Source organism: Crocodylus siamensis, chromosome 8 (genome assembly GCF_052110815.1).
Source record: "Crocodylus siamensis isolate JL-2025a chromosome 8, ASM5211081v1, whole genome shotgun sequence".
In the NCBI taxonomy this organism is placed as follows: Eukaryota; Metazoa; Chordata; order Crocodylia; family Crocodylidae; genus Crocodylus; species Crocodylus siamensis.
Window position 1 is genome coordinate 78,288,633 of NC_143402.1, and position 27,622 is coordinate 78,316,254.

The 27,622-nt window shown below is 54.1% G+C and overlaps 1 protein-coding gene across 2 annotated transcripts in view; it reads left to right on the top strand.

Moving 5' to 3' along the window:
- The first annotated feature begins 7,278 nt into the window (after window positions 1-7,278).
- The window catches only part of SLC38A10 (solute carrier family 38 member 10), a 40,656-nt gene continuing 20,312 nt past the window's right edge, over window positions 7,279-27,622 (top strand). The window contains exons 1-10 of one of the 2 annotated variants that reach the window (XM_090059373.1): window positions 7,279-7,540; window positions 9,479-9,596; window positions 13,391-13,436; window positions 15,419-15,512; window positions 16,664-16,807; window positions 18,896-19,020; window positions 22,689-22,791; window positions 23,655-23,837; window positions 25,674-25,785; window positions 26,298-26,404. In XM_090059373.1, coding sequence (XP_089915499.1) covers window positions 7,433-7,540; window positions 9,479-9,596; window positions 13,391-13,436; window positions 15,419-15,512; window positions 16,664-16,807; window positions 18,896-19,020; window positions 22,689-22,791; window positions 23,655-23,837; window positions 25,674-25,785; window positions 26,298-26,404 — 1,140 coding nt within the window. In that variant the 5' untranslated portion in view covers window positions 7,279-7,432. The remainder of the gene's footprint in view (window positions 7,541-9,478; window positions 9,597-13,390; window positions 13,437-15,418; window positions 15,513-16,663; window positions 16,808-18,895; window positions 19,021-22,688; window positions 22,792-23,654; window positions 23,838-25,673; window positions 25,786-26,297; window positions 26,405-27,622) is intronic. The other variant, XM_090059372.1, reaches the window with a different exon arrangement.

Genomic DNA, 27,622 nt, shown 5'->3' on the forward strand with positions numbered 1-27,622 from the left:
GGGGGCCGCAGGGGAGGAGAGGCAGGACTCCCCCCACGGCTTGAGCCTCCTTCTCCAGCAGGTCTCTCTTCGGACAACACTGGCCAGCTCTTGGGGGGTGACCTCTGCTGCCACCCAAGAGCTTGGGGGCTTGATGGGCACCAAAGCTCCTTCCCCGGCACAGGCGATGCCTTTGGGCTAGCCGGCGGCCCCCCAGCACACAAGGCTGCCCCGCTGCGTGCGGGCCCTGGGGGAGGTGGAAATGTGGCTCTGCCGGGGATGCCGGGCTGCGCGGACTCCCACGCCATCCCACAGACCGAGTGGCACGTTCCCTTCTCTTCCCACACTTGCATTGAGCCCCGCGGGCAAAGCGGGGGGCTCCTCTGCCCTCGGCTGTTGTATTTCTCCCCTGGCTGCATCCCTGCCGGTGACGGGCATGAGCCTGGCGGGGCAGAGTGGAAGTCTCCTCTGAGGGAGCGCTCTCGGGATAGCGCTGCAAATCCAGTGCCAGCTGCCGTGGCCCCGTCGATCACCTTTGCCTTAATGGTGGAAAGGGGACGTCTGAATGAGTGGGGCTTCCCTGGCGGCAGCACGGGGCTTGCCTCCTGCAGGAAGACCAACGGCGAGAAGCACGTGCCTGGCCTGAGTGAGGGAATGGGCTAATTACCCCAAACGAGGGGTCTGTCAAGGTCCAGCCCCTCCGTGATGTTAGGCTGGGCGGGCTGGGCAGGTTTGCTCTGGGAGCAGAGAGGCACCCCAGACCTGCCTGAGCGGGTGGGCTGGGGGAGGTGACCAGGTGCGTGGCAGGATGCGCTCAGGGCTGTGCAGAGGTGGTCAGGGTCATGCATGGGACGACCATGGAGGCATTGGGCTGTGCCGTCTCTGCTAGCACCAGACCTGGTACTGGAGATCCCAGGAAGCGATACCTCAGCTGCAAGGCTGGCCTTGGGCAGAGGGGCTGCTAAGGCCTGCACAGGGCTACCTGATGGGCAGTGCACTGTGGTGCAGGCAGCAGCCCCCAAGGGCCCAGGCTCAACTCCAAGAGCTCTCCCCTCCCGGGCCCCTGGCTCCCCAGATGTCGTTCTCCCAGCAAACCTGAAGCCACAGTGAACTGGGGAGTCCCCACCGCCGTGGCCCCTGTGCCAGGGCTTAGTGGGCTTCTTTGATTACGAGCCCTGCGTAATCATTCATCTGCCTGGTTGGGCTGCGGGCGCCGCGTGTGGAGGTGGCAAGTGGCCAGGCTCGGCCCCTGCCAGCCAGGTGGCTCCCCCATGCCTGGGGATAACGGAGCCATTGTGCCCTGGCCGCTGAGAGCGGCAGGCACGGGGCTGCCACGGGATGAGGGGACGTGGCCGGCTGGCTCTGCCCAGCCCCTGCACGGGCCTGTGAGCTGCTGAGCTGGTGGGGGAGGAAGGCACTGCCCTGAGCTGCCCTGAGTGGTCTTGCCCCCTGCCAGGCACGTCGAGCAGGCTCGGGTGCAGCCCCCCACTTGAGAGGCAGCTCATGGGGCTCCACGGCTGATCTGCAGCAGGTGGGGAGGGTTGCTCCTAGATGGTGCCAATGGGGGGTCTTGGCAGGGCAAGGTCTGGGGGTCCCATGAGCCAGCCAGGGGCCCTGGGCTGCTCTGGGATGGGAGAACGGGGGTTTTGCTCACTCGCACACAGAGCTGTGACCTTCGGCTCAGGGGCCCTGGGAAGAGGTGAGGGGTGCATGGGCAGTGGCATGGGGGCACAGCAGGGTCCCGCTGGCATCCATGAGGATCCGGGCCTGGCTAGCTGAGGGGCAGGGCGGAGAGAGGCACTGGGGCTGTTGCTCCATAACAGGTGCCACGTGGCCCTGCCGCTCTCCCTGGGCAGGAGGAGGCTGGGAGGGAACAGGTTGGCTGGGATCTCACTTGTTCCAGCTGGAAGGGTGGGATGGAGCCTGGCCTGGCCAGAGCGCAACCTCTGGATGCAGGGGTTAATCCAGGGGAGATGCTCTGGGGTGCTGCTGTGCTGGGCATCGGGGGTCTGCACCCCAGCCTCACCCCACAGGGCAGTTGGGCATCACCAGCGGAGAGCCATGCGCTGGGAGAACACTCCTGGGAGAGCCGCTGGCCATCTCAGCTGCCTCGCTCATGGCTCCGCAGCCCGTGGCTTCGTACCCACAGCTCTTCTTCCTCCCATGGCTTCCCAGGATGGGATCCATGCAGCTGCAGGCACCGCAGGCGCAGGGGCACGGCTCTCGTGGCTGCATTGTGCCCAGCTGCGGAGCGCTGTGGCCCTCGCAACCCCTGCTGTGTGTGGCACCGGGAAGGGGGTCGGCGGGAAGCAGAGGTGACTGCACCAAAGAGCAGAGAGGAGAGATTCAATTAAAAACGGGGCAGAACAGGGGCCTCTAATGGCCTGCTCATGCAGGGCTGGGCGTCTTCCGTTTTATTGTCCTATTTTCTGCAGCAGCTGCGTCGCGCCCGGGCCAGGGAGCAGGGAGCACCGGGCCCAGCCAGCTCATGCGTCGGCTGTCACGCATGGCACTGGGGCCTGTTACACACCTCGCCTGCCCCGGGCCACCCCTGCCATGTGTCCTGGGCTGGGCTGGGGGCAGGAGTGCCTGGGCTGGGGCAGAGAAGGCACCCATGATCTCCCTGCCCATCCATTCCCTTGACAGATCAATTTTCTCTTGTGTTTTATGGCACCTTTTTTTTGGCGTGCAGGGAATTTGCTCACTTGGCTGATTTATTCCCTTGCTTGGGCTCTGTGCTGTGGCTCTGGGTTAGGATGGGGCACGGAGCGTGTCCCCATTGCACCTTACAGGCTCCAAACCCCTGCTGGACCCATGGGCCCCAGGCTGTGGTGCCTCCAAAGCAGCCCCTTCCCCCCAGCTCTGGACTGCCGGCCACAAGGAAGGGCTTGCTGGCCACATGCGCTGCGCCCTCTGCTTCGGACCCTCGCACCCTGAACCGTGTCCTGCCCCGTCTGCATCTGTCCTGCCCACAGCTGGCCCTTCAAGGGCTTCTGGATGCTCCGCAGTGCCTTGCCCAGCCTTGGGCCCCCACATCCCTGGGTTGGAATGGGGGACAGGGCACAGGCTTCTGCAGCTGAGGTTCCCTGCATGGCTAAGCTGGGGGGCTGGAGAGGAGGCAGAAGCCCCCACGTCGGCTCATTCCCAGCCACGTGCAGCACCGTGTCTGCCTGGTGGGGCTAGGGGGAGCAGACCCTTGGCTTTTCCATCAAGTGGGGGGCACTGACACGGGGGCTTGTGTGCACTGCAGCCAGCCTGGGCACTGCCGTGGTAAGCAGAGTTAGATCGAGCATCCCTCTGGGTCCTGCTGGGCCGGGACTGGAGGGGGCTTGGCTCTCTCCTTGCAACCCTGGCTCCTCCGCAGGCAGCCTGGCGGAGTGGGAAGGCGCCTTGCACGCGGAGCTAAGGCTGGGTACACCAGCTGGGCCTGCTCCAGCCTGGGCGCTGGCAGCCACTCACGCTGGCAGGTGTTTTGGAAGGGGCTGCGCCTGCTTGGCTGCCTTCCTGCTCATCCTGCCCTGGCAAGTGCCCACCCCGGGGCTCCATGCCCATGCTTGGGGGGAACGTGTGGAGCCCTGGGGGCCGCCACCACCAGGGAGGTTGTGCTTCGATGGTAGCGGATGCCTGTGGCTGTCACAGTGTGCCCAAGCCAACGTGACCCTGCTTGGAGCACAGTGGCGCTGGGTCTATGGCACTAGCTCCAAGCATGTCTGCAATGCGGGCTCCTCTTGTCCTACAGGCTGGTCTGAGGTTGGGGAACCCCCCTCCTGCCCCAGCCACCCCAAGGGGAGTGTGAATGAGTTCACCCCACAAGCCCCAGGTTTATGGCACATGCCCCTCGGTAGCCTGCAAGCTCTTCCTGGCAAGCTGTCTGTCTGGCAGGGGATGACGTCATGCCAGGCACACGTGACCCATAAAGGTGATTGCCCTAGGGAGAAATAATCCCAGGGTTTAACTGTGGTCCCAGGGCGTGGGTTCTGACCTGGCCGATTCCAGCTGTTACACCCTGCGTGCCAGGAGTGACTCCCCATTTGTACCAGATGCAGCTCAGCACATAACTGGTTGTACTGGGACCAGCCAGGCGTGGTGGGCATGTGATCTGGAGCCCGAAACCTGTGCAGTTTAGCTGGCTGCAGCCTGGTGCAGAGTCACCACAGCACAAACCGGGTCACACCACAGTGGTGGGGGCAGCCGTGTGTCCCCGTCTATCCCAGGGCAGCCAGGGGTTGCAAACAGGCTGCTGCTGGCTCCCCTGCCACCTCGTGGGGAGGCACGGCCAGGGCGGCTGCCCATGGAGAGCGGTCCGTCTGTCTGCTCCGGCCGTGGTGCACCTCGCATGTGCGTGCAAAGCCTCCTCTGGACCTAACTGTTGTGCCGTCCAGCCTAGGGGTAGATGTAACGGGACTGCCCTCTGCCCCAGCCCCCTCTGCCAGAGCATGGGCAGGCGTCTCCCAGGGGAGTAGAGGGTCAGCGGTGCCTGCCTCGAGGCTTCCCTCCATCCTTTCCAAGGGAACAGGGGCAGGATTTATGCGCAGTGTCTCTGTCTAAGCCTCAGCCGGGGAGCACAAACCCAGCTGGAGCTCCTTCTCTCTGGGTCTCAGCCAGGAGCAGGATGTATCAGTGCTCCAAAGAGGCAGGAGGCAAGACGAGCCATAACCCGGTTGTCAGTTATTTGCTCCTGGTTTCACCCTAGATCCCTCAGCCAGGGCCCCTCCCTGTCCTGTCCCATCCTGCCCCATCCTGTCCTGGCACAGGAGAGGCTTGTGCACAGGAGAGGGAGGCACAATGGCTCTTAATCTTCCCCTCGGAGGCAGGGTAGGGAGGGCTCAGGGTGGGTGAGCCCAGGGGGAAGTCAGGCAGGGCGGGCAGGCGCTGCCAAGCAGGGAGCAAACCTGCTGCTTTTAGGGTCTGGAGGCCAAGAGGCACCTGGAGGGAATTAGGCAGACACGTTCCCCCTCCTTGCAAACCTTTTGTAGAGCAAATTCTTGTGGTTACCCATTGCAATTGCTGCAAATTATACAAGCGCCCCGTGCGCCGTTCAAGCGGGAGCACGGAGGTGGCACAGGTCGCTCTGGTTTGACGGAGGGCGTGTGTGCATGTGTGAATGTGTGTCCCTGCATGCATGCATGGACCATCCCGTCTTTTTATGGCTGGGGGGAGAAAAAGGCGAAGAAAAGGCAGCTCCTGGCAGGGCTGTGGGGGAGGCTGGGACCCCCTGCCAGGCTTCCGGCTGCACTGCCGACATTTGCATTTTGCCTGCCAGGGAAAGGGGCAGGTGTGCAGGGAGGCCGTGACTTCACCCAAGCTACAGGCTGCGTCTGTGGCCGAGATCTCAGTGTCCTGGTGATATTAATCCTTGCTCCGTTGCCCACTGAAGGGAAAGCTGAAGGCAGCGTTTCACCAAGCACTGATCACGGGAGCTGCAACATCCCCCGTGACGGGGATTTCAAGTCTGCAGCTGGCCCCGCTCTGCTGAGAGGGATCTGAAACCTCCCCGCGTCCTGTGCTGCACCGGGCCTGGGTCCTGACCTTTGCATCTGGGAGCCTGAGCCATCTGGGACGGCCTCTGGCCTGGCTCTGGGCTCTGCCGCCTGACTTGTGCCTGGGCTGGGGCTTGCTGCAGGTTTTACACCCAGGCTCCGAAGCCCCGGTGCAGAGCTGTGGAGGCCACCGAAGACAAGCGTGCCTTGCACAAACCCCCTGACAGGCAGTGAGGACCCTGTGCCGTTAGCACCACCCATCGCTGGAGGTTTGATGCTAATAACCCCGCAAATGAGCGGTTGATGCAACGGGTCCCTGTGCAGCGATGCCCCAAACAGAGCTACCAGTATGGAGACGGGGAGAGATGGGGGCAGCGCTGAGCCTGGGCCCCTGGCCAAGGGTGTTCATTTCCAGAGGCATTTCTCCTGCAGCTGGTTAGGAGGCTGGTTTGAGATGGGGGGGAGGGCGGAGCGAGGAGAGGCTCCTCGGCTTGCCCTGGGCTTAGGCACAGAGGAGGAGGGTAGGGCCAGGGGTGCTGTGAAGAGCGGTGGTGGTGATGACAATGGCTGGAGGAATCCCAGGGGTTCCCAGTAACTTCTGGCAGGTCTGGGAGGGCAGGGCTGGGTGTGGGGGCACAGGCAGGAAGCCAGGGCTGCAGGCGTGGGGGGTCCTGGGGCAGGGGAGCAGGCCAGGTGAGGGGTCCTGGCTCCCAGGGCTGGACAAATGCAAGGCTGACCCCCCGGAGCAGGCTGTGCACAGGGCAGAGCGGGGGCTTGTGACATGCTGTTCCCGTGGTGTCTGCTCTTCCAAGCGTGCGTGGGTGTATGTGCCTACACGTGTGTGCATGAGTGCTCGCATGCAACTGCCCTAGGGCTTTGGGCTGCTCAGTCAGGAAAGGCTCTAACACATGCACCTGCTTACAGTACACACACCTGTGTGTCCACGCGTGTGCTTCTGTGGCCCACACGCTGGAGACGGCCCGGGCCAGGGGTGAGGGTGGAGCCCAGAGGGCGTGGCCATGGGGGCTCCACGGCCAAGGGATAGGGTGCATCCACGAGTGTGCACATGTGGGCACGTCTGTGTGCAGGAACGTGGGCGCGTGTCATACAGAGGAGAGGGGGTGAGAGGCCACATGATGACATCGTGAGGGCAATGACATCACGACGTGCAGCAGTGTGTGCATGTCTGTATCCAGGAATGTGGGCACGTGTCATATGGGTGGGGGGGAGGTTACAGGCCACAGGATGACATCACAAGGGTAATGGCATCATGGCAGTGTGTTCACATCCGTGTGCAGGAATGTGGGCACATGTCCTATGGGGGGGTGAGAGGCCACAGGATGATGTCATGAGGGCAATGACATCATGACAGCGTGGCAGTGCGTGCATGTCTGTGTCCAGGAACGTGGGCCCACGTCATGGGGGGGGGGGGAGTTAGAGGCCACAGGATGACATTACAAGGGCAATGACATCATGTCAGTATGTGCACACATCCTGTGCAGGAACGTGGGCACTGTCCTACGGGGGGGTGAGAGGCCACAGGATGACATCAGAGGGTAATGACATCACCACGTGTCCTACAGAGGAGGGGGGGTGAGAGACCAGGGAATGACATCAGGAAGGCAATGATGTCAGGACGGTGCAGCAGTGACGACCTAGCGCCTGTGCCTATGGGCGGTGCAGTGACAGGATGACGCGCCACGCGCGAGCTATGACGCCACACACCGCCCAGTGACGTGGCACCGGGCCCAACATGGCGGCGCGGCCACGGCAACGCCCTCCATTCTGTGGCTGTGCTTGGCGAGCGGGTCCTCCAGAAAGGCGAGAGCGCCTAGACGGGGGGGTGCTCTATCTCGCCGTCTCGCTGGTTCCGCGGTAACGCCACTTCCCGGAAGCGCCGGCGGAGCAGCCGAACCCGGAAGTGTCTGTGTGGCGGAGGCCGGGCCCCCCTCCCTCCCTCCCCCCGCGCCGCCATGGCGTCCCCTATGGCCGCCGCGGGCTCCAACTGGGGCCTCATCATGAACATCGTCAACAGCATCGTGGGCGTCAGCGTGCTCACCATGCCCTTCTGCTTCCGACAGGTGAGCAAGGCCCGCCCCGCGCCTCAGTTTCCCTGCGCGGGGCGTGGGGATTGATTGATCCCCTCCGCGCCCGCAGCCCTATGAGCCGGGCGTGAGGGGGGGCCTGGCTCAGGAGTGTCCCTGAGGACTTCCCTCACCGCCATGCATTGATGTGTCCCCCGTTGCCTCCCGTGTTAAGGGCGGTTTCTCATGGCCCGTGGCCGAGGGGGAGACGGAGCTGGGCCCCTGCTCTGCTCCCCTCTCGCTTGCAGCGCCTTGTATGGCTGCTTCTCGCTTAACGTCGTAGTTACGTTCTCGAAAAACGGGACTTGAAGCAAAATGGAGTTAAGTGAATCCAGGCAGGAGTGACCCATTAGCAGGCGGTGGCCAAATGACTTTGTAACGAACATCGCGGGACTTTCAAACAAGCGCGTTCCCTAACAGATTGGTGACGTTGTAACGAAATGACGTTAGCCAGGACGGCGTTCGGCAAGAAGTACTTGTGTTTGAGGGCTTTGATTCAGAGGCCGTGCCCGTCCTGTGCTCGAAGTGACCGATGCCCCTTTCGTCCAAGCGTGTGTTTGTTCGCTCCGTGAGATGGAGGGCTGCTGATGCAGGTTGTTGCTGTCTTTCGGAGCGAACGTAGCTGTGTGGGGCAGGCGAGAAGGTGGCACAGGCCTTGCTCCATGCTTCTTAGCCCAGAGCTTTAGATTGGGTTTAACCAGCGAGACTCACAGTTGTAAGGAGAGGCGAGGTAAGCCAAGCACTGTAGCCGTGGGATCACGTATTGACCTGGCTCAGGCAGGGTTGTGTGTTGTTAGCTCAGCTCTCAGTGGTGATGTAGACCAGGGTAGGCCAACCTGTGGCATTGCACTGCAAGTGGCCTGGGTGGTGTTGATGGGTGACACATGGCAGATCGAGGACGCAGTAGGGGGCCAAAAGCATAGCAGCAGATTGGGTGGAAGAAGAGGATCGGCGTGGCGCTTGAGGGGACAGGGCCGCATGTCTGTCAAATGTTAGCCCCCACTGATTTAGGTCATAGGAAGGCAGGGCTGGAAGGGATTTCATGGTCACCTAGGCCAGCTCCCTGCTCAAGACTGGCTGTGAAGCTGGACCTACCTCAGTCTTCATTCAGACTGAGGGAAAGCACCAGAGATGTCTGTCCTTTTGCCAGATGTCATATTTTCCTTCTGAATAAGGTAACCCTAGAAGAGCTTCCTCCTTTCTCCCAACTGAGGGTAACAAAACTGGGATGCCTGCATGCTTACTGGTGCCGTGCAGCTTATGCAGCATGCTGGGCTCTAAGGCTTTGCAAAGCAATCCTCTGACATCTTATGCCAAGAGGTGTGTCCTGGCTTTGCTGATCTGAGGGTTGCCAGGGCCCCATCTAATTTGAGTAAAATGAATGCAAACAGCATTGGCAATTACAGTCCTTCCTGTTTGAGGTCCCGGGTTTACAAAATGTTTAATGATTAACATCATCTTTTGCAAACGCCTGCCAGCACTGCGTGGCTAACAGTGCAGGTGGTTTGGGTGTAAACTTTCTGAACAGCCTCTTTCACCTGGGAGGAGAAGTAGAGTCTGGGCTACTGCACCAGCAGAATATTAAGTGTGTGGGGCAGTGTCCTAAAACTGGCTCTGGTAGGGTCTGAACAGGGCGAAGTCTTGAAAGGTGTGTTCTGCAAATTTACCTGCTTTGCTGTTCTGGGCAAAAGCATCACTCCAGAGTTGTTTAGGAACAGGTGACTGCTCTGTGTCTCTGCTTCCAAAGTGGGTGCACAAGTGAGATAGAACTAGTCCATCACGTTTGAGCTGGCTGCATTTAAAGGAGGCATCTGCCTTCTCAGGCAAGAGTGTGGCTGAGAAGCTGAAGGTGCCACAACCTCAAAGCGGGGGGGCGTGGCTTTCCGACTGGCGCTTGGCGCTTGGACATCTTTCTTTTTTTTCCTTTCCTTCCAGTGTGGCATCGTCCTAGGCACCCTGCTGCTGGTTTTCTGTGCTTGGATGACTCATCAGTCCTGCATGTTCCTGGTGAAATCGGCCAATCTCGGCAAGCGCAGAACCTACCCGGGACTGGGTAAGGATTTTGATTTCTAGAGCATGCCATTATCTTGTCCAACTTTGACACCAAGGTGGTTGAATTATTGACGCAGGATTTTGGTGTCGCTCCTGCTATACTTAGCTCCCCTGTTTAATTTTTCCTCCTGCTTCGTGTTGCCTGAGGGTTGAATTCTTCCTTTGCCTGGGAAATCAGTAGGCCCAGGATTGTTTTGACTCCGCAGTGCTGAAGGACGGGATGCGGTGCTGAATGATCAAAACACGAGGTTGCAGGAGCTGGCAAAGCAGGCGTCTGGTGTGAATTATTGGCCTCAGCACAAAACCCACTAGCTTCCCCACCCAGCGTGCTGCTGAGGACATTGGGTTCTGCCAGTAGAGAGCCTGGCATAGAACATGGGCTTTCTGGAGCTCAACTGTGTGAGCGTTTATAGCAGAGCAAGGGGGAGAGGAGAGGAAATGGTGCACTGAGTTCCAAGTGGCCAAGAAAATAAAAACATCTGCAAGATTCATGTGTGGGTTCTTGGCAGAGGGAGCTGTCCCTCTTCCTTACAGCTCGTCTGCTCAGCATTGGCGCCAAGATTGGCATCTGCTCGTGACCTCTGTTCTGTTTCCCAAGGATTTTGGGGGAAGGAGGAGATGGTCGGGTTTGGCTTGAGGAGCTGGAGCTCTCGTGATTGGCACACAAATGAAGGGCTGCTGATTGGAAGGCACTATCCGACTGGGAAACAAATGGAGGTGCTGATGGGGCAGCCCCTGACGGGGCTTAGTTGAATTGCTGCGCGGGGAGTCAGGAATCAAGCTGCACAGGCAAAATCTTTGCCTCTGCAGCCCTGGGAGATTCTCACCTCTGAAAGTCCTATCCTCTGCCCTCCGGTGGCCTGAAGCCCATCCTGCATCTTCTGCCTTGCTTAGTCACCTGTTCCCACCACCTTGGGGAGTTGGTGCAGAGAACTGGCTGGTCTCGCTGTTTGTATGAGACTGAAAGCAACGTGCTGTCTGTGCAGTGACCCTGCTGCTGACAGATGAATGCCCTTGGTTCATTAAGTACCCAAGGCTCTGTCATTTAGCTTTGTGGTGTGGCTCCTGCCAAAATATATATCTACCAGCAGCAAGAAAGAGTGGAAAAGTTGTGGCCTCAAAGGTTGTGCCTCCAATACTGCAGAGGCGACTCAATTATAGTCGAGCGCTCAGGTGGAGTATTGTTGGTCCAGTCCCCCTGTCTCAGCTGGCCGGAGTGCCTCTCCCACCCCTTCCTTGTGACAATGAGGCTTTGTGCAGTGTTGTGCCTTTGTTGAAGCAAATAGAGTCCCCCTTCACCTTGGAGCGTCTCCCAGGAAGAAGCACTCCTCTGGCCTTTCTGAAGCCAGGGAGTTCAGATACACAGAGGGGCCAGTAACACTTCCAAACTTCCTGGCACTGCCTGGTGCACAAACACTGGCACGGAAAGAACCAAACTGCCTTCCCTTCCTCTCCTCCCTCCTCAGATCTGGGAGAGGTGCCACTACGAGCCGCCAGAGGAGGGCCAGCACTGAGAAGGAAAGGCATCCTCAGCCCAAATGAAAGCAGCGCTCCTCCAGTGCATCCTAATACATCAAGGTTGAGCAGCTCTACACAGACGGCCTTTGTCGCCATCCACGGGTACATCTGTGAGGGAGCCTGGCAGCCCCTGCAGCTGATTCTGTGGGAGGCTTTGGCACCACGGAGAGATGCAAGAAAGTTTTGCCAATGAACTTTAAGTGGCCAGGTTCTTCCGGAGGAATGTTCAGAGCGGTGGATGCAGCAGCAAAAGAGCCAGGGCTGGGACAGGCCCATGTCTAGCATAAACACTTTCATTTATGCAGTGCTTTCTGCATTGGGGAATATCTGTATATGTCTCTATCTGATAGCTGGCAAAGATCTTGCACCCTGTGCTATTGTGTAGCAGCAGCTGCCAGTGTACAGCAAGGTGTACAATAGGCTGGGATTTCAAGAAATGAGAATTGCATCTAACAGCAGGTACTCTTGGGGAAATAGGGACGTAGGATGGGATGATTACAGACTACGTGAGCTCAGGACAAGCAGCACACTGGCCCCTTATCCCAAAATGAGGTGCTGCTTTGGTACTGGCACGTGTCATAGGCTGGATGGGATGCTTCCTGTGGCAGTCCCAGCTTTGGGGTAGAAAGCCATCTCCAGCATTGACCAGACCCAGGTCTGCTCAGCTGGCGATTCCTGTGGGTTTCTGGAGGTCACATTTGGAAGTCTTTTGTCTGTGCAAAATTATGCAGCCGCTCCCCTCTTGCCTCTTTGGGAAGATAAAGGATCCAATTTTCCTAGTGTCCCCAGATGGGGACATCTGGCATAATGTCTGAAGACTCGGTCTCATTAAAACATCATTTCAGAATAGCCAAGGAGACTGATTGTTTCTTAAAATCCCAAGCCTAGACTGTAGCCAGCAGCAGTAGTTATTATGTGGAGGCGTCCGCCTTTCTACACAAACTAACAAAAACCAGGCTGTTTGCAATGAAGCAATAGCAACAGTCCTTTTGGAGCTCAGTTCATGTAACAAGCCTCTCTTCAAGTGGCTTATCTTTTTACTGCCTTTATCCCTTCACCTCAGATAGGCACTGCCTACTTCTACCAGTCAGCACCGTCTTTCCCTCTTTGCTAGGAAACCCCAAACAGGGACAAGACAAAATCCAGAAGCTTTTCTAATGGCATGGCCTCGTCTCGTGCAGTCAGCTTACAAGTCTCAGCCAGCATTTTGCCTTGCTCTTCTCCAAGCTGTTGTCTGCCTTCTGGGCTTCCCCACATGACAAAAGCCATGACTTGCTTTTCTAACAGTGGCCCCCCCTGCCCCCTCCCTCCTTTTTTCCTGCTCTGTGGGGGGGATGTTTGGTTTCCTTCATTTTCAAACTAAGGAGATTCCAAGGAAACAGGAGATGCTAGAGGTTATGGAAGGCACTTCCAGAGATGAGCCCACTGCATTGGCTACCACCAGGAATGTATACTGCATGGCCACATCTAGAGAACCAGCAGGGAAAACCATGCTGCTCTTTGCTTGGTTTGACCAGTGTTAACTACAGAGGAGCAATGGGAAAACAATGTGGTCTGTGTCAGAACTGGAGGTCCGACTTCCCCCGTCGTTCCCGACCCACCCAGAAAGATGCCTCTAAAAATATAAGTTGAGCTTTCTTGACATTTTCTGTTTCAGGAAGAGCAATGATTTTAAACAATACTGATCATTTTCTTCTATGAGCTATGACCAAAGTATGGGGGGGTGGGGAATCTCTTGGCAAAATCTCTTTGGTGTGGGTTGTGAGCACTGGGTATTCTGGGTATGGAACTGAGCATTCTGGGCACCATCTCCGCTCTCCCATCCAGCAATGTCCGGCGGTTGAGTTAGAGTGGAAAGATAAAAATAAAAATGGGAACTCAACTGAAATTTTGCACTGCAGTAGCTTTTTGCCACACAACATCTTATACATGCATATTTTCTCTTCCGCACTCACTTTCTTCTTCTAATGGTTGCCATGTGTAACTGCTACTTAACACTGTTTTTTTTTTTTAAATGAGGGGGGGTGGAGGGGGGGGAAGAAATCTGTTTTGTCTCTTTCTTCCATCTTCTGATGTGGTTTTTGATTTGTAGATGGTGTGCCCAAAAAAGAAGCTTGGAGTGAGGGCAAGAGAAACCAGCCCCAAAATACAAGCCCAGTGGGTTCCAGCTGAATTGCCCTGTGGCACCAGCACTGTTTAATTGTGAACCGATGTATGCATCGTGTTCTAAACCCTTCAATGACTGACTGTGGTGTATTTTTTTTTCTTTTGTGCTAGCATTTCACGCCTATGGAAAAGCGGGGAAGATGCTGGTAGAGACCAGGTAATGTGCTATCTATTGAACACCTGTTCTCCATGCCCTTGTGACTGTGGTCTGGCATAGTGCTCCTGTCTCTTATCCTCCTGCTTCCTGCAATCCTCCCTAGCCACCTAAGCTTAGATAATAAGTAGAGCCACTTGGACTGGACCTCATTTTCGTCTCTGTGCATCTGTTTTACATAAGATGCTTATTAAGCTTCCTTTGCACCCCTTTTTCCAAGTGGGAGAGCATGCTCAGTTGTTCGTGAGAGCTCGGGTATCTGGAGGCCTCAGCCTCGCCCCCTGTTCTGCCCATGCTCTTTGGGAAACCTGGGGTGAGAGTGCTTCGCAGCCTGCCTTTTAGAGGTGCTAAACTGCCAAAGTCCTTGTGGAAGCCAGCAGAGGCAGGTGCATTCAGTACCCCTGCATATCAGTCCTTAGATTTCCTGCATGCTTTGCATTCCTTGCTGGCGAACGCTGCTTTGTTGCTTGGAATGCAAGTTAATAATTGCGTATTTGGGGAGGGTGAGCAGAAATCCTGAGTTATTTAAGGCTAATGCAGGGCTCTCTTGTGGGCTATAACGTGTCTATTCTTAAAAGTGCTGTATGCAGCTGTTGAAAGGCTGTGTGGGCAGTGTTGAGGAAACCTACAGCAACCTGGTTTAACTGTCCCTGGTGGGGTGGTTGAGCAGAGGTTCTCAGGCTGAGGTCTTTCAAGATCTGACTGGTCAGATGGTGCTGACTTCTCTCTGTGTTCCCAGCTGCTGAATGGTTGTAAGCAACAGCTAAAAATACACGAAAAAGTTTTCTAATTTTGCTTTTCCGTGCAAGCAATTGGTGTCATTGCCACAGAGATGTTGTACCATCGGAAATGGCAGGGGAAGCGGTCCATGCAACCATGAATGGGAGGGGAAGTGGTTCATGAGACAGTCTCTTCATTAAAATGTGGTCCGTGTTGTGAAAAGCACTGGAGAACCTCTGCTCTGCAGTGGAGACTTGTAACCCAGCCTCTGTGCTGGAGCGGAGGGGGGATGTTCTCCAGGGCTGAGTGCTGCTTTGACCTGATTGTTGGGAAAGCGCTGGCAGAGGTTGCCATCTCCAGACAGCAATTAAATCAGCACGCCTGCTGTGAGCAGAACCCCCTCTTTGCTGACTCGCAAAGATGCTGCACGTGGCAGTGAACTAAGTAGTACCACTTTGGGTTTCGCTCTACTAGAATCAAATGAGAAAAGATAAAATGGTTGAGAGAGAGAACTTGTTTTCAGGCTTGCGAAAGGACAGAGTCTCCCATGAGAGCCAGGCAGGCAGGCCTCTGCCACTGCATGCAGCCCCCCTGGGTTTTCTCAGTCTGCAAAACTCAGGGCTTGTCTTCGCAAGGATGCTCAGAAAGTCGAAGCTGAATTAACCAAAGCAGCGAAGTCCAAGTGTATTAGTTCGAGAGCATTACCCTCCTGGGTGGACACCCCCATCCAGAAGCAAGCAGGACTAAAGCCAGGATGTTAATGCACTTCAAAATCCTACCAGTTGTTAATTTAGCTTAGCTTGCGTGAAGGCTGCGGTGTAGAACTGACCTTAGTGAAACAGCTTCTAGCAGTTCCACTCTGTCCCAGGTAACTTCTCCCCTTCATAGCCCTTGCCTGTCCTAAGTATCCTTGATTTTTCCACTTGTGGTAGCAACAGCAGGGGCTGTCATACAGACCAGGAGTTGGTGACATCTGGCACTTTAACCATGGGCACCATGGGAGCAGGGTAGACAGAATAACATGGCCCATGCCAGCATCTTGTGGGGGCCACCACTACCACCTGCACTTCTGATAACTATAGGAAATGTTCTAAGAGAAGTCTCATGTTCACCTAATCATAGCACAGTCTCCCTAACACTCATCTTCCAGGAATGTAGCAGGAATTGTACCTGGAAAGCAGCGTGTGCTGCATTTGGTGGGAATTCCCTCTTTCCATGTGGAATCAAGATTTCAGCCTCCTAATGCACGTATCTTTGCTTTGCAGCATGATTGGGCTCATGCTGGGAACCTGCATTGCTTTCTATGTCGTCATTGGGGATTTGGGATCCAACTTCTTTGCCCAGTTGCTTGGCCTTCAGGTAAGCCTCGTCTTCCTGTGGCATTGGTACAGGACAATACTCTGATGTATTGCCAGTTTGGTACATTGTGCTGAGCATGTGTGATGATAGGATGAAGAGTATCATCACATTGACCGTGTGTTCAAGATCCAGCCGAGTCATTTAGTACTCCACTTTAAAACCTGATGGCAAGTTTCTTGACTGTCTTGCCTGATGAATCCTGGAGCCTGGCACAGCAGGATGTGGAAAACTGTGTACAAGAAACAGCAATTGCAGCAAGTCAGACCTTTGTAAACTAGTTGGTGTGGTGACTTGTGTGGCCCAGCGCAGCTCCTACAGGCGTTTTTTATGGGAGCCGGTGTTTTCCACCCCCTTCCCATAGTTCTGTTCAAGCCATCATCCCACTTTGTGCTTCCACTTGACTGTCACAACACTGGCTGTTCCAAGGCTGTCCCTCCTCTCTGATCATAGTGCTGTGTGCCAAGGAGCAATCCATGGTTGCTGGAGCTGGAGGAGGGGACAGGCCAGGGAAGCTAAATGGACATGTGGCTTGGCTGTTATCTTCTCCAGCCTGATGCTGTTAAGCTCTGATTAAGGGACTGTGACGTTAGAAGATGCTTCGTGGCCGCAGCCAAATTAGGTATTAAGTATTTCCAAGCATTTCAGAGTGTTCTGCTATAATAAATACCAATATGAGGTTCTGATTAATTTTCTGATCCGGTTTCCAGAGCTGCCATTTCTTTCTCCTTGGCTTTTATTTATATATTTTTTGAAGCTAGGTTAGTTTTCATCTAATTGCTGGAGATGCATAAAAATATTCCAGTGGCCGGTGCTTGGATTACCATTTAAAACACCCCAGCAAATCTCCTGCTGAAGACTGGCTTTGTCACGCGCTCTGCAGAGCAACAGTGGCACCCAGTGACTGCAGGAGCTAATCACAGATCGAATGAGGCAGCCACGGAGCTTCTAGCTCTGAACTGTTTCTTCTCCTCTGTTTTTTAAGAGGAGGCAGGCGGAACTTCCAATTTCGCGGCCTCTTCCACTGGCTTTGTCTCGTTCTTGGGAATGAAAAGCTCTTTCTGTCAATCCAAGCCCATGGATTCTGGCTGCTTGACTCTGCGAGGCTTTCTGGGCACGCTGTGCTGCTCTTCCTTACATTGGCCCTTTTTCAGGTAACTGGCAGCTTCCGGATAGTCCTGCTCTTTGTCGTCTCCTTGTGTATCGTGCTGCCATTGAGCCTACAGAGGAACATGATGGCTTCCATACAGTCGTTCAGCGCCATGGCGCTGATCTTCTACACGGTGTTCATGTTTGTGGTGAGTACTAAAGGCAGGAGGCTTTGTTTCCGTAGCTGCAGTGGGGAGGAGGGAAACAGTGAGTGGCTAATCCGTGTAGAGGGACACCCCAGTGCGGATGAAGGTACCAGTACCACGGGCTGTTTGTTATGGGTGACAGGCTTGTCGGGAAGTCCAGCAGATCTCCATGTAAGCAGAGGATTAGTCCCTGAGAACAGGTTGCAGGTTCTGCACCCCAGTTTGGAATCCTTACTTACAAATCGCTGCTTGTGCCCATCATAGCTGCAACCAGGCTGTCCACACACACTGAAGCACATGGAGGTGAGAAATTGCAGCCAAACTATGGCGAAACTGGCCAGTGGGTCTGTCAGCACAGAGGGGTCTGTGTGTGACTTGACCATGTTGTGACCTGTGCTACGTTTTCCACTCACTAGTGCTTGCCACTGATAGCATCCAAAGCATTTATTAAATAGAGGGATGGGAGACAGGGTAATGGTGTGCTGCACAGAGGGGAGAGCTGTAATCTGATAGGGTTTTGCTCTAAGAGACCCAAAGCACAGGATTTTTGCACTAAGCAGTTATTGTTAAAGGCATAGGTGCTATTCTGATTAGCGTCCATTTTTAATACTGATATTAAACGTCATTCAGGCACTGAGTGTTTTTCTTTCTAAATGATAGTACTGAAATGATAAACCTGTTGGTGAGGACTCAAATGCACAGCCTTGGCAAAGGAAACTTTCTTTTACTTATTATTATTACTATTTTGGCCTTCTGAAAGTGCTTTGCTGGCTGAGAAACTGATGCACAACCAGCTTGGTTAAGTGGGACCGTCTGAGTTTCCAGAGTTCCCTGTGTTTAACAGAGATGTTTTCATTCAGTTCTCTTGCTTTGGTTTTCACCTAACAGTCTCTGCCCTTGGTAGCCCCAGGGGCTCAAAAACCATGGTTCAGATCTCCCCAGAAATCAAAGCGAAACAGAGAAAGTGTTCTTAATTTTTCTTCTTGCTTTAGAGCAGCTGGGTTGCACTCAGGCCACGTTTCTAAGCTTGGGCTCTATAACCAAGAGGGCTGACAGCTTCATTTTAAAGAAGAAAATTACAGCTGTGGGTCTCTTAGAATCGTCGTGTTCCAGGAGCTTTCCTGGGACTTTTCCCACACTGGGATGGGCTCTCTAGGAATTCCAAGGTTTTTTCAGCCTGTATGTTATTAGGCTCTTAGACGCATTTACCTGTTGTTTCCTTTGCAGTCTAACACATGCCAGCTCCCTTGTGGTGACAGAATAGCTCTCATAACTGTGCTCCTGCCACCTTCCTCTGCTCGCTCCCCTGATCTGTTTCCTCACCCTCAGGGAAGTTATGTAGGATCCAAAGCATTGGAAATCCTCAGGGCTCATCTAGTTCAGCCCCTCCACCAGTGCAGGGCATGCTGTTCCTTTCTCATCCTAGATGCATAGACAGCCTGCACTCAAAAATGTGAGCTGCATGTTCCCTTGTCCTGCTGCTCCTGGAGTAAGGAAGGCTTTCCTGGGATTTGATTTAATTCTTCCTTGCTGCGGTTTAACCCTGCCGGCTGTCTGCAGCAAGGGTGAAGATGCTATCTGTGTGGAGAAATATTGGGAATGCCTCAAGCTGGTGGTTGGACAGACCTGTTGGGGGTCAGGTCCTACTTGGAAGTACCTTTGCCTGCTGCCTGTCAGTAGTACTCTGCAGTCAGGACCTGCTCTGTACCATGGGGTTAATGCTGTGTGTGTGTTTGTACACAAGATGGTACCTAATGGCAGGGTGGCTTCACTCAAGAGAGATTATGATTCCCCTTTTCATGAGGTTGGCAGTGGCAGGTGATCCCAACAGATGGTTTCATAGTTGGGAGCAGGATAAAATCATGTTCAAGGTGGAGAAAGTGGACGCCAGGAGACCTTAGAAACAAATCCCTAGTTGCAGTATGCAGCACAAGCTGGTCACAGCCTCGTTGCCTGCCTCACACAGCTGGTGGGCCCCTGCTCTTTGTCACCGTGTAAGGGAAGTTGCTGTTATCCCGATCCCATGGCTGACATATGCCTGGGCAGTGTCTGCCCTTTGGATTTAACTCCTTTTCTCTCTCTTGGCTGCAGATTGTGCTCTCGTCTTTCAAGCACGGCCTCTTCAGTGGGCAGTGGCTGAAGCGGGTCAGTTATGCACGCTGGGAGGGCATTTTTCGCTGCATTCCCATCTTCGGCATGTCCTTTGCCTGTCAGTCGTAAGTACCTGCAGTTCTCCCTTCAGGCTGTTGCAATGGGGAAGGAGTTGTGTGAGGACAGAGGGTCATGGGGGACCTGGGTGGGATGGCTACCATCTGGTTCCCCTTTTAATTTTAATCAGAATATTTTACAGCCTGCTGGAATATCGCATCTCATTCTGTGGTGACCCTTCGGTTACCTAGGGTGGGCGGGAGTTATATTTCACTCGGGAGTTATTGTACTTCAGCTACATAAAATGATTTGGGCCCAGTGAATCCCTAGTGTCACTTCTGTTTGATTTCAGGGGAGTTGGATCAGGGATCAGCTTGACCTGCTATTCTGAAAGGGATGATTTCATAGCCAGGTTAGCAGCTTGGTGGTGTCAGTCCTACCCCCCAACAGGGTAATCTACGTGCATGGCTGTAGGGAGCCTCACCAAATTTAGCTGAGAACCTTTGACAGGAAATTGCATCTCAGTGTACTCGAGCCAGTTGCTAGCATGTTATCCAGTCACCTGCTTTGAACGGGCGTGCTTTTGGCACCAGGAGCTATGTGACTGCAGTCCTGGCTGCTCCCCCGATCTAGGCAGTGTTACCTTCTCCACCAGAATGACAGGAGTGAGTGATTCATGCCTGGTCCCAGTGGTAACCAACCCAAAATAGAGGTGTAAATCTGAACAGGGACGTGGAAAAGACTGTCTGCTGGAGGGCCACTGGCAGAGCTGGACTTCCCCTGCAGCTCCAGCACCCGTGGAGCATGCCAGTAACACATTAACGTCATGAAGAAAATTTGTTCGCGCTTCTGTGTTTTTACCCATGGGCGAGATCCAAATCATCCATTCCCACTTCCCCTCTCTCTTGGCAGCATTGTTTCTACCTGAACATGCTTGAGTCTTGCTGTTTTATGTTTTCATTACCATTGGTGGCAGAAGTTTTATCATCTCGCAGCATTACTTAGTGAATGTTGGAGGGCTTTTTTTTTTTTTAAACTCCAGAACAGTCTTTCTCTTGCGGTAGCCACGCGGTAACCAACGTACGTTTGATGGGAGTTGGAAACACAGGAAAATGAGCTTGGTCTGGCTGAGTATGCACACATCTAAATATAGTTTCTGCTACACCACTGATGTGGCAAGCCAAACCTTAAGTTATATATTTTTTTTCCAAGCAGCAGAATAACATGCTGTCCCTAGCCTGGGAGATGCCACGAGCATGTTATTCTCTAAGGGCATCTAATTCTGCTGCCCTCCCAGTCACCACTTTTAAAAAGAAGTAATTCTAACTGTGAAAAACCTCCCCAAAACTGTGTTGCCTCAGAATGTGGTGTGGTGACAAGGAGAACACACCATTCTTCTTCCTCGGCTCAAGCCCATGATGATATTTGACTTGTGGATTTGGTTCCCTCTGCCCTTTTGAAAGCTACGTTGATGCCACTGATCTCAGAGAAGCATCCTAATTTCCACCATCTTGAGCTTGGTTAGGGGGGCCAAAACCAGGTGCATTGGGCTTCAGATGCTTGGTCTGTCCCAGCCTGCCCACATGACTTAAACTTCTGTGCCTCAGTTTCCTGATAGGTAAAAGTGTTTTGGAGGAGGATTGTGGGCTTCTGGGATAATGTGACCCACACTTTGTGCCTTGCTCAAGGGCTAGATTTTGATTCTGGGGCTGCTGGTCAGAATTACTGTGGCACCAATATAACCAAAATCAGAAAGTGACGCGTTGCTGACCATGGGTTTGGAGGGATACAGAAAGCCAGAATCGGAACCGAACCTCTGGTGTGGTCTGTGGGTGTCAAAGCGCTCAGCAGGATCAGATAAGAACTGACCCATAACTTGCTCTTGTCCTTTGATGACATGCTACCACGGCCATCTTGCAAATGCTGCGGTACACGCTGCTGGTCTGTGCTCTGTGCGCAGAAATAGTACAGGAGAGAGGTGTAACCATGGAGATGAAAATATCAATTAACAGCCCTGGAGGTAGTTTGGTCTCCACTGGAGCAAGGCTGCGGTTCTCCAGATCAGGCTTCCACGGCTGATGCTGTTTCTCCCTGCCCCCGTCTTGGGAGCAGGGGTGGGTAAAGGGCATGTGGTTTAAATGTCTTTCTCAAGTCCCCTCTGAGGTGTTGGGCTTGCTCAGTTACAGGCGCTGGGGAGAAGCCTAACCAGAGGCACACAGTGCAAGCTTCAGGAGCGGGTGCTGTTTCCTTCGCGGCCAGATCTGGCATGACTGTTCCAGTTTTTAAAAATAACCAACCCCTGCCCACCGGGACGTGCTCCATGCTGTGTGTGTGGTGTACTCCCACTTGCCCCGCCGGGCTGGCGGCTGGCAAGGGGAGGCACCCCGGGGTGTGGGCACCCTTCCAAGGATTCTGCAGCTATGCCCGGAAACCCAAGCCGGCGAGCCGGGCACTGCTCCCTCACAGCCTGGTTGCAGTGTGGTTCCACGTGGCATTCCTTCCTCCACGTGCCGTTCTGTTGCATTGCTGTGGCTCCTGCAGCCCCTGACCTCCAGGTTGTGGCGTGCAGTGGAGAAGCCTTGCTGTCCCCTCCCTTACCCTCTGCTGGGCCCCCCGCATCTGTTCTGTCTTCTGCTCCTATTTCTGAGCCCATGATGGACAAGGGTCATATAGCAAGGCTTTGCTCTTGAGATCGGCATGGGAGAGGCTGAATCCTATGTGGCCCTGTGGGGAAGTCTGCTTCTTCGGGCTCCACACATCCTCAACTAGTGCAGTGTGTGTGTGTGTGTGTGTGTGTGTGTGTGTGTGTGTGTGTGTGTGTGTGTGTGTGTGTGTGTGTGTACACGCACACACACACACTTTTCTGCAGGCATCTCAAAAAGCAGCCTAAAATAACAGCCCCCTCTCCTTCCTGCAGAATTTTGTGGTGCACAAAAAGTTAAGGTTTTTTTCTGCTCAGCCTGTTTGACAGAGCTGGGGATAACCCCTACCCTTCCAGCTGCCCCCCTTCCCCAGCGTACACACTTGCACTCTCTTGGGGTTCTCTTTCACCAGGAGTCTACAGCCAGGATGTGACCACTCGGATTAGAGCACCAAGAGACTAAGGAGGTGCTAAAATATGCACCTGATGTAGCAGTGCCTTCTGCTTGCTTGCCAAATTCCCGCGAATGCCGTGTAACGGGTGTTTCCCGCTTTTTATGAACCGGGCTTTCGCAGCAGCGCTGAAATATGACAGGTGCTGTGTTTCGCCGTGTTTGTTTAACTTTGCTTTGAGACAGTGTGATGCTCTAGCCCTCTTCCTGCTTGTACTCTGTAAACACGGTGTTGCTTTAATTATCAGGGCTGAGAGCTCCAAGAACAATAATCTCCAGTGCACTGCCTGGCCCCTTGCCACTGGTGTTTCAGTGGAACAAACGGTCATTCATTCTGCAGCGCTTTTGAACTGAAATGTTTACATCACACGTTTAAATCCACGTGGTGGGGGAGTGGGGGGGGGGGGCAGGGGGAGCCTGAATATTTGTGCAACACTTACAATTTGGAGTGTTCCGAAATCTCTTGGCATTAGCAATATAAATTGTGGAATAGCGGCGAGTGTTTATGCTCCAGGGGAGGAAGGTGTCTGGGATTTTTTGCTGCTGGGCTCTACCAAGGAGCATGCTTGATTTTTGCATAGCTCTCTCTCCAGCTTTTTGAAATAGCTCATCTTTCTTTTTCCCCACCCCCCACCCCTGTGCAGCCAGGTCTTGCCTACCTACGACAGCTTGGATGAACCGTCCGTTAAAATAATGAGCTCCATATTTGCCTCCTCTCTAAATGTGGTCACCATCTTCTATGTGATGGTAAGAAGCATGGACTTTTCCTTTCTCCTTCGGTTTAACTTGTCTCCTGAAAGTGACTTTCAGGTGCATTTCGTTATAGGGCGGACAGACTATTTTCCCTGCAGGTTTCACTGCTCTCGAAGAAAATGATTCACTTTGCTGAAAGTGAAATCTCCAGGGCAGCTTTTTCCATTCAGTGCCCAGAGGCATTTGGGGAACCCAGGGCTGTGGAACAATAGGTCCCATTCACCGGAGCTAGAGCAAGTGAGGCCCTCGGTTTTTCCTTCGTCATGTGCAATTGGAAAGGGAGATGCTGACCTCAGAGAGAGCTTCCCCCTTTGCTCGTTGCGATGAGAAGGACGCAAAGGAAGTTATGCTTCATAAAACACTAGTTAATAAAATCCAGTTAATAATTCCCAGGACCAACCCCGCCATGTCAGCTGGGCTGCTGGGGGGATTGTATTGCAGCCGCTCCCTTGTCAGAGGGGTCAGGTTCATAGGATTCGGCAGCTATTGCCGCTACATTGCTTCAACCTCCCAAAGGCAGTAGAGCTCAGACCAGGGCAGGGTCTGGGAAAGGGGCTGTACAGGAGTTGCTCCTTAAAGCGGGGCACGTGGGATTCTGAAGTGGCAGTCCTTGTTCTGCAACCACCTGCCCTACTTACAGGTGATGATGGCAGACTCACTGGGGAACCTACATCTGTGGAGGCTGGCTGTTGTCTTCAGCCATTGTCCTGTTGCAGTTGTGTGTTGCAAGCACTGACAAAGCTGCAGCCACTGCCACAAGGCCAAGGGTGATGGAGCCCTCTGTCCTGTTCCTTTCACCTACAGGGAATGTGCATATGCCAGCAGCCGTGCAGCTTACTGCCCTTCTCCCCTCACAGGTTGGCTTCTTTGGCTATGTGAGCTATACGGAGGCTATCGCTGGGAATGTGCTGATGAACTTCCCATCCAACCTGGTGACGGAGATGATCCGTGTGGGGTTCATGATGTCGGTGGCCGTAGGGTTTCCCATGATGATCCTGCCCTGCCGACAGGCTCTGAACACCCTCCTTTTTGAGCAGCAGGTGAGTCCCTGGAGCAGCTGGGAGCTTTGGGTTCTGCTGCAACCAACTTCTCCCTTTCCAAAGGGTCACCTTGATTTAATCTGTTGACTGGTATTTCAGTTACAACACGCTGGAGCCCTTTGCAGCCTCTGCTGGCGACGGCCTCTTTCTGATTAGCAGCAGGCGTTCATATCCAGAGTGGATGAACCCTCGGCCCCATTCCATTTTATTGCAGCTCCCAGGGAAATTGTAATTGCCTGTTGCATGCTACTAGGGGCAGCGGTAGGAGCACAGCCCAGCTGTCTATACATCTGGCTGCAGAGAAATGCAACTGTTCTCAGTAGTAGTCAATTCACAGCGTTTTTGCATGGGCTCTCCCCCGTGCAGTGGAGCAGCAATCCTCTCTGTGGGCAGAGGTACTGGGGTCTAAAGTCAAAGCCATGCCATTTGCTCTGCCTTTTTCCTCAGTAACAATTGTGGGGGCAGTGGGTTCCCTGCTCTGGTAGCACTTTGGGAACCTAGATTATGGGAAGTGTCATGGGATGCTGAGTTGAAGCCCTTTTCCCTGATAGGAGTTAGGAGAGGGAGAGCAATCCAGGTTGGAACAGAGAAGAGTCTTGATTTCCTGCTGCTCAGACCTGATCTTTCCATTTTGCTTTGTTTCTGCTTGCTCTCATTCTTCCTCAGCTCTGTAAGGCCCTGAGCAGTCTCCATCTACCGGAGTAACAGACAGTCCCCTCCCTGCATTCATATATCTCTCTGTGACATGCAGAGTTTCCTCCTCAGAGCTGTTTTGTGGCTATCTGCTATAGCAACACAGCCCTGTCCTACACTCCTCTCTTCTCCTGGAGGTGGTCCTGTAGCCAGGCTGTGGTTGTACTGCCTGTTTGATTTGGAGCCTCAGAGCCCTGAGGCTTCCTCTGGCTGCATTGCACTGTGTAATATGCAGTGGGATTCGGTGAATAACAGCAAGGGGCTGTTCTGAGGCCTTTGTGCAGCCGCACAGATAGCAACCTCTTAGGGCGGGAAATGAAAGGCTGCTTCTCCCTCCATGCCCTGCCCCCTGAAGCCCCACAGGATACCTCTTGGATCTTTCCAGTGCCCCGGTGTGCAAGGAGCTCAGGGTCCGTGTTGGCAAAAGCAGTAGAAATAGAAGGTTCTGAGTTTGAGTTCTGATGCTGCCTGAGACTGTCCCCTGGCATTTGTGTGCACAGCAGGAAAGGCCTTGCCTCCTGCCCTTCCCTGCCTTCCCACCTCCTGTGGATTCCTTTGTTAGCGGCTGTCCCATACATTGGACAGGAAATGCTGCTGCACAAGCACTAGAGCACTGGGGGGTGGCAAGGGCAGGAAGTGCCTGCCTGAATTGGGGAGGAACATCACAAACATAAGCCAGCCCAGCTGTAGTGTCCTTCCTGGGGTCAGAGCTGTGGATGCAGGCTGTTGTCTGATAGAAACAGTGTCCAGCTTGCCAAATGTAGCAGCATGGCCTGGTCCCTTCCTGCAGGGGCTGTCGGCTGGTGCACCCTTGCCTTCACCTCCACTCCCTCTTCTCCTGCACTTGTCTGCTTGGTTTTGCCAAGCAGCTCTGGCACTAGCATTGCCAGAGGCTGTTGTGCAGTGAGTGTTCCCTGCAGGAGGGGAAGTGGCAGCTATGGTGACTTCTGCAGGTTGCAGATGCTCACTCACATCTAACTGCCCCTGAATGTTCCCGTTAGGAAGGCCACTGCATTGTTGGATGGAATCACTCTGGTTAGAGCCCCGCTCCGTTGTGCCTCACTCGTCTAGTACAGGCTGCTGGGGCAGTTGCTTTAGAGACTCGCTGGCATTTAACATGTTGTCTCCTTTTGTTTTCAACAGCAAAAAGATGGCACATTTGCGGCTGGGGGCTACATGCCGCCTCTCCGGTTCAAAGCCCTCACACTGGCTGTGGTGTTTGGCACCATGGTGGGAGGCATCATGATACCAAATGGTGAGCGCCTGCACAGGGCATGGTGGAATCCAATGCTTGTAGACATTTCTGCATCTGTGTCCTTTCTCCCTGCTGTCTCCCATTTGGGGTGTGCCACAGCCGCTCTGGCGTCGGTAGGGATACCCGGCATTGGTGGCTATAGGCTGTAAAGCCCTGACCAGCACGAGAGCCATGTGAGTGCTCCCCACTCATGGCTGTACACAGAGGTGAGAATGCAGAGGTGTATGTGGTCCTGGTAGCAGTGGAACTGGAGCCTTGAGTAGAGGGGCAGGTGATGGGGAGGACAAAGGAAGCACTGTCTTTCCGAAGGGAAGACCTTGGTAAAAGTAACTACAAGGCAATTGGTAGGCTGTAATGGCTGACAGCCCCTGGCTCCAGCCCCCAGCCCTGCCAGTGGTGGGCTTGCATGGTCTACAGTCGCTGCAGTCTGAGTAACTCCCTTAAGCTCTTTTTTCCTTCCTCCAAGGATTCTGGTTGTTTCAGCTGCTGTTGTTTTCTCTCTCCCATGCCAGTGGAGACCATTTTGGGCCTAACAGGTGCGACAATGGGAAGCCTCATCTGCTTCATCTGCCCGGCTCTAATTTATAAGAAAATTCACAAGAATGCCCTTTGCTCACAGGTCAGTGCTGATGATAATGGACTTCTTTCCCCAGCTGCCCTAGAGCCTGGGAACTTAGTTACTTTTAGTGCAACAGGGGGATCACTCAGCCCCTCCCTGCCCCTCTCACTCGCAGGTGGGACGTGGTGTGGTCCGGTAGCAAAGGCAGCCACTTGCTCAGTAAACAGCCTGTGGTTTTTTAGAGCACCAGTACCTCTTATCATAGCAAGTGTTCTCTTAACACTGAAATGTTGTTTGGGATCCCCGGTCTGGGGAGCATCAGGCTGCGCAGCTACAGAACGGGAAATCCAGGCAGCATATAAAACCTGAGCAAGCCTCAGATTTCAGCCTGGCTGGGCTGGGTAAAATAAACACAGTTTCTCTGCAGCGTGGTCCTTGGTGCTGCCCCACGCCTTTCTGGTTGGAGCCGAAATAATAATAATAATAAAAAGGAACACACACGGAGGTGTTGGTACAGGAACTGATTTCTAAAAAATTGGGGTCATTCAGAGGCTACTTGTAGCTTAGCTTTTCCTTCACTCTGGTTTTGAATTGACCTCCAAAGGGACCTCAAGTAAAATGTCTCTTTTGCGGGGTTTGAGCATTTGTGTTTCGCAAACACTGTGTATTTTATGGAGCCCAAACGAAGGTGTGTTGGTTTCCCCTAACCATCACTGAATGCAGGGCCCCTTCGCAGCCTCTGCCTGTGCTCCCAGCCCTGTCGGCCGCTACTGTTCTGGGAATAGAGTTGCAGGGAGTTGCCGAGTCAGCAGGGGGAGAACATTTTTGTGGGTCCTACAGAAATAATGGCTTTTTCTGTGTGGAATGACTTGTGGGTTTGTGAAGGCACATGAAGCTTTTGAAGCGGAGCGGATTTTTCTGTCACTTTGCTTCAAGCTCGCTCTGACACGCGGAAACAGTCCAGCTTTCCAGCACCCGCTCTGAATTCTGACACCTCTGGTCCTCACTCCTTTGACTGAAACCCCAGGCACAGGTCTAGACAGCAGCCTGGGTCTGCAGTGGAACAAAGGGCACTTTCAGGAATGGCTTTCTGTTGGGGCTGAGTGGAGCCATCCTCTGCAGCAACGGAAACCGCACTTAGGAGGGGCCAAGCTTGTGGCCCAGTTGCCCTCAGCCCAGCAGTAGGGCTTGAAGGCTGCACAGAGCTTAAATGTGGGTCGTAAGCTCAGCAAGGCAGTTGGTAGTCTCAAAAATCCCCCCCGTAAGGAACAGCAGCTC